General features: G+C 52.2%; 1 protein-coding gene across 1 annotated transcript in view; it reads left to right on the top strand.

Annotated features, from left to right (window-relative positions):
• Positions 1 to 1,677: 1,677 nt before the first annotated feature.
• Positions 1,678 to 6,557, top strand: part of LOC133130519 (protein CBFA2T3-like) — an 18,992-nt gene continuing 14,112 nt past the window's right edge. Inside the window, exon 1 of the mRNA XM_061245160.1 lies at positions 1,678 to 2,028. Coding sequence (XP_061101144.1) covers positions 1,678 to 2,028 — 351 coding nt within the window. The remainder of the gene's footprint in view (positions 2,029 to 6,557) is intronic.

Below are 6,557 nucleotides of genomic sequence, written 5' to 3'. Positions count from 1 at the left end.
CACACGGCACGGTCTGAGCCAGAGCTTCCCAAACCCTTTTCTGACGTGAGGTTTAAAAAATGTACACCACCCCCCCCACACACGTGACTATATTACATTACATTACATTAGTGGCATTTGGCAGACGCTGTTATCCAGAGCGACGTACAGTTGATTAGACTAAGCAGGAGACAATCCTCCGCTTGGGCAATGCAGGGTTAAGGGGCCTTGCTCAAGGGCCCCAACGGCTGTGCGGATCTTATTGTGGCTACACCGGGGATCGAACCACCGACCACGCGGGTCCCGGTCATGCACCTTAACCGCAACGCTACAGGCTGTCCCTGGATACCAGCGATAAACCACCACCTCACGTGTCTCATCTTCATTTTAAAGAGACCAAAAAAAAAAAACGTTTTCAGCCGATCCCATGCTCAAATGAGGTGACCCCACACGGCCCACAGTTCCTGGGGAACAGAACCCCTCGTCTAAGGCTTTTCTGCAAAGCCTGCCTGGCCTCCTCCCCAAAGGCCCGTGTTTGTATTTGCCCACTTGTCTTAATGAGAGCCGCAGGAGTCGAGGAGCCGCGGATTATCTGACCGTTAGCAGCCGGAGAAAGCAGTGGGATGCAGATAAGGTCCGGGGCGGGGAGATTAATTACACTGACAGTGACTCTTGGAGAGGGGCGAATGACAATTAAAGTCCCTTTGGCTTATGGGGGAGAGACTGAAGGCCATGCTGGGAGACGCTGGGCTAGCTTCAGCAGCAAAACAAAATCTGTAATCTTACAGAACTAGAGAGCTGTGTGTGTGCGTGTGTGTGTGTGTGTGTGTGTGTGTCTGTCTGTGTGTGTGTGTGTGCGTGTGTGTGTGTGTGTGTGTGTGAAATACAGAAAAAGAGAGCCAGAGACGTGAGAACTGCCCAGACAAAAACACCCTGTGAGACAAGGCTGTGAGTGATTGTGTTCGCCATATTGCATGCATTAGGGATTGCTACTTGATAGGCACTCCTGAGTACCGGAGTGAAGTTGTGTTGTTTCCCTTGGAAACAGATATACTTCTGCCTTCTATTGTGAAAGGGTTCCACGGGTCACACCAGTTGAATTTACTTCACTTCAGAGGCAGGGCAGATGTTCGAGAATGTGTGCAGGAACAGTGCACAGTCTCAGAATGAAAGTGTTCCACAAGGAACTACACAGCAGAACCCTGTGGTTACACAGCAGAACCCTGTGGTTACACAGCAGAACCCTATCTAGTCCAAGGGTTCTTCGTCAGGAAAAACTGTTCTTTGTCTGGGAGCTTTCGCACTTCACATCCACTGTACGATAGAGGGTTCCATAAAGAACCGCAGACGGTTCCTCTATGGAGACAACCCTGCTGAAAAAAACAGCTCAAGCTAGGTTTTGAAACAGCTGGTTGCTGATTGGCTAGTTCAGCGTTAGACCAGCTCCCAGCGTGACAGTTTAGCTGGTTGACCAGTTCAGACCCGGTCCCAGCTTGACATGGTTTGACCAGATCTAGCTGTGTTTCGAAGCAGCTGGTAGCTGACCAGCCACCAGATCATACCATCACTAGCTGGTTGAACAGCTCATTACCAGCTAGACCAGCTCATGATCAGCTTGACCAACTCAACTGTCCAATTGCCACAACTGGATTTCACAGCAGGGAAGGCAAATAACTCGTTTTTGAGGGAGTGCGTGGAATGACGGTCTCAATGATCTTTGACGTGAGAACGCAGCCTCTCGCCCCAAGGGTGACAGGGAGCAACAAGGCCCGGGTTCAAGGGGACGATCGGTCAGTGGGCGGTCAGTGGGCGGTCAGTGGGCGGTCAGTGAGCGGTCAGTGGCTCTGGCTCCATCCTGTTTATCCCAGCGAAGGCTGGGAGCGGCTGGAGTTTCCTCCACATGTGTTCCGCATTACTGCGACGCGGCCGGCTCCCGGGGGACCGGCGGAATGCCGGAGCGCTGGGAAGACCGACCAGCTTCCCAACATCTGGACGAACGAGAAACACATGCAGTGTGGGAGCAGAGAGTTAACGCGGACCCAGCCGCACGTACGGACACACACACACACACACACTCACACCTGCATGCACACACACTCACACACACACCTGCATGCACACACACACACCTGCATGCACACACTCACACACACACATACTCACACCTGCATGCACACACACTCACACACACACCTGCATGCACACACACTCACACACACACATACTCACACAGACTCACACACACACTCTCACACCTGCATGCACACACACAGTCACACACACCCATACTCACACAGACTCACACACACACTCTCACACCTGCATGCACACACACTCACACACACACACACCTGCACGCACACACACACACTCACACAGACTCACACACACACTCTCACACCTGTATGCACACACACTCAAACACACACACACATACTCACACAGACTCACACACACACTCTCACACCTGCATGCACACACACTCACACACATACACTCACACACACACTCACGCATACTCACACACACACACACACACACTCACACACACACACTCATGCATACTCACACACACTCTCACACCTGCATGCACACACACTCACACCTGCACGCACACCCCCTTCACACACACACACACACACAGTAACACCTGCACGCACCCCACACACTCACACACCCACACACATCGGCAATAAGCAGGACAACACAAGATAAATGATCCTTTTGTGTCTGTCTGTACAGTGTGTGTGTGAGAAGAGGTAGTTGCAGCTGCATCTCACCCTAGCTAAGAGTTTATTAGCTAATGGAAAGACGTAAATCTTTGTGAAATGTCTTTGCCTTGACTGGTTACAGAAACGTGCTTTTGCCGTTAAGAAAAATATTTCAGTTTACTTTAGAACTGGTAACTTTTTTGGTATAAAATATTTCTGATTTGACTTAAACATTTGTTCTTGTGATTGAAAGATTCTAAATGTGTGTATAAATGAAAATGAAGCAGCAAAATAACACCTACTCATATCGTAGATTTTCATCTTGCGCAGCATAGGAGAATGACAGAAGACAGGAAATAGTGTTTCCTACAAATAATGTGTCTTGTCCATGGCATCGGATATTCAATTAAAAACAAGTTAGGCTAATGCTTGCAGGCATATGTTGATATGGCACGACGGAAGAAAGCAGTAGCGACTTGTCATAAAGGCAAGTGGCATTCGGGGAAAAGAAAACCAGTGGAGTATAACCCCTGTTGGCGCTGGTTTTGATCAAACGCCAGGGAAACTGCTATCGCTGCTCCCCACATTGAAATAACGCGTTTCTCTTCGTGTCTCCGTTGCGCTCAAATTGGAACCGTCCTGAGTGTCGTGCGCGTTATCAGAGACGGACGTTCACCGGCGTCTCCAGACGGAAGATGAAATGATGATTAACCGTTGCAGGATTCCCAACAATGAGCTTTAACGGCATCTGCCACGCGCGGCAGAGGCGAGGATCGCCGAGCTGAACCGCCACTTATTTGCGAAATTAAAAGCTGTTATCTCCTGGAAACAGAAGTGCTACAACAGACTATTTCACCATTAAAACGGGGGTTTAGCCCGCCGGTGCTTTTCGGCACTCACTACAGACCATAATATACTGTGGTATAAGGCCTGCTTCACTCTATACTGATAAATTCCTAAACTGCAGCTTCACGAAGACTCGGTTTACTTAGCATACAAAACGGCATACAATGATAAATTGAATATACGAGGATTGTTTCGTTGCTTTAACAAAAAAATAAAAATAAAGGCATGTGTTCTCTCCGGGAGGTTTACACAAGCCTGGCAGCTCGGAGGAAAACAAGACTAACATTGAGACAGAGACATATTTCACATAAACGTCGTTCTGTGTAAAAACGTTTAGCGCGGCGTTGTTCTTTATCAGTGGCAATGAGAGGTGAAGACGACGTTGTGAGGAGGGAGAGAGAGGAAGAAAGAGAGAGAGAGAGAGAGAGAGAGAGAGAGAGAGAGAGAGAGAGAGGAGTGAAATGTTTATGAGAGCTGAAACAGGGAGGCTGGGAGTATAAACAGAGACGTGCAGAGACTGGACCCACGAAAGGATACTCAACACTTACTCAGTCTTCCTGCGGCAGCAACTTTCCCATATCTGTGGCAGTATTCAAACCAAACGTAAAACCACCTGCCATTTAAAAAGATAAAACTCTGTACAATTTAAGTTTAACGGCAACGGTTGGCACTTCATTGTACGTCGCTCTGGATGAGGTCGTCTGCTAAATGCCTGTAATGTAATGGAATACGAACTGAATAGGAGTGTAGTGTAGCGGTTTGGTGTCGGTTAAAATACTGGAAATGTTTAACTCTCACCACGGCCGGGTGATTCGGTCTCCCCCTCTGGGTCAGTCAAAAAGGACAAAGCGGAGAAACCGAAAGCTATGAATTAACCCTCAAACGCCCCCAGGAGAGCGCCACATTTATCCACTCTGCTTCCGTTGTTCCACACTTCTATCTTTACCGTTGGCTATTAAATAAATGAATAAAATTAAAAATAAAGAACTGTGTTAATTACGGTGGGTCATTTTAATTAGCCTCTCATTAAATTCAATTACTTTTGCGAGTCTCAGGCCCGTCGATACGACCCCACCTCCTGGGCCTGTCACACGGTGAGGGAAATCGCGGCGGTGTTGGCGGTAGCGTCCCGCTGTCGTTGTGAAGTCTCGGTGGCGTTTCGTGTTACTTATTTCTGTAGCTACCGCTGCTGCTTTCTCCGCTCTGCACAGGGGCCCTGTCGAGCCTCTGTTTAACTTGTCAAACATCACCCCCTACACACACACACACACACACACACACACACACACACACACACACACTCACACACACACACACACACACACTCACACACACACACACACACACACACTCACACACACACATACACACACACACACACACTCACACACACACACACACACACACACATAAGCGCACGCATATGCACACACACCTCACCCCCACACACTATCACATACACACACATAAGCATACACCTCTCCCCCACACACTCTCTCACACACGCGTGCATGTATACACACACGCTCACACACACCACAAGCAGACACACGGACTCACACCGACTCACTAACACCACATACACACACACACATTCACACACACACACACACACACACACACCCCATCCCTGTTCTGGTGGGAGGGTGGCTGGTTGAAAAACAGACGTCGTAGCTGAGATGAGAAGCGCCCACAGCACACAGTCTGGAGTCAGTCCGTACAGGAGTGTCCAGTGGAAGCGTCGGCCGTTACAGGGTCAGTTTAAAAACGGTTGCACGGCAACCGCGCGGGCCCCGAGGCGGGGGAGCGAGGCTAACACTCGGTCGCAGCGCTCAGCGAGACCCGACTGGAGCCGCGCGGCGGGATGAGACGCAGGCTTGACTCATCAGCCTGCGAGATTACGCCCCCGGGCCTTGAGCCCAAACCTCACGGGCTTCATCCGCCGCGGACCCGCAGCTGGGCCGCCGCCAGAGGCCTGTTTTTGGGAGGGGGTCACGGCGGCTGTGTGCCGGCACTCCCCTCGCGCTCCTCGCTCGTGTGGAGAACCGCGCGTCGCCCTGGCCCCCCTGACCAGCGGCTCGCGTTCGGTGGCTCATTATTCCGCGAACCAATTTGTTGTTATTTCCCCCATTTTTAATTGTTATTTGTTTTTTCTCCATGTTTCTTAGGCGAGGGAAACATCACTCTGGTGCAGGAGGTTAGGGGGGGGGGGTGGACTCTACTCTGGTGCAGGAGGTGGGGGGGTGGACTCTACTCTGGTGCAGGAGGTTGGGGGGGGGGTGGACTCTACTCTGGTGCAGGAGGTTGGGGGGGGTGGACTCTATTCTGGTGCAGGAGGTGGGGTGGGGGGGTGGACTCTACTCTGGTGCAGGAGGTGGGGGCGGGGGGGTGGACTCTACTCTGGTGCAGGAGGTGGGGGCGGGGGGGTGGACTCTACTCTGGTGCAGGAGGTTGGGGGGGGGGTGGACTCTACTCTGGTGCAGGAGGTTGGGGTGGGGGGGTGGACTCTACTCTGGTGCAGGAGGTGGGTTGGGGGGGTGGACTCTACTCTGGTGCAGGAGGTGGGGGGGGTGGACTCTACTCTGGTGCAGGAGGTGGGTTGGGGGGGGGTGGACTCTCCTCTGGTGCAGGAGGTGGGTTGGGGGGGGGGGTGGACTCTCCTCTGGTGCAGGAGGTGGGTTGGGGGGGGGGGGTGGACTCTCCTCTGGTGCAGGAGGTGGGTTGGGGGGGGGGGGTGGACTCTCCTCTGGTGCAGGAGGTGGGTTGGGGGGGGGGGGTGGACTCTCCTCTGGGTGGGGTGCAGGGGGTCAGCGGGCGGCAGGCTGTGGTGAACAGCACCTGGTCAGTCTGGCAGCGTAAATCAGCCTGTGAACAGCACGGGCTGTCTAACGCGCAGATCACCAGGCTGCAGCTGGCCTGACCCGAGAGAGAGAGAGAGAGAGAGAGAGAGAGAGAGAGGCTCGGAGAGACCAGCTGTCAGGCCCCAGCATGCACCTGTCACACGGAGTCAGGCCACTGCTG

Source organism: Conger conger, chromosome 6 (assembly GCF_963514075.1).
Source record: "Conger conger chromosome 6, fConCon1.1, whole genome shotgun sequence".
Classification (NCBI taxonomy): Eukaryota; Metazoa; Chordata; class Actinopteri; order Anguilliformes; family Congridae; genus Conger; species Conger conger.
Note: the sequence above shows the minus strand (reverse complement) of the source record. Positions and strands in the feature narration are given on the sequence as shown.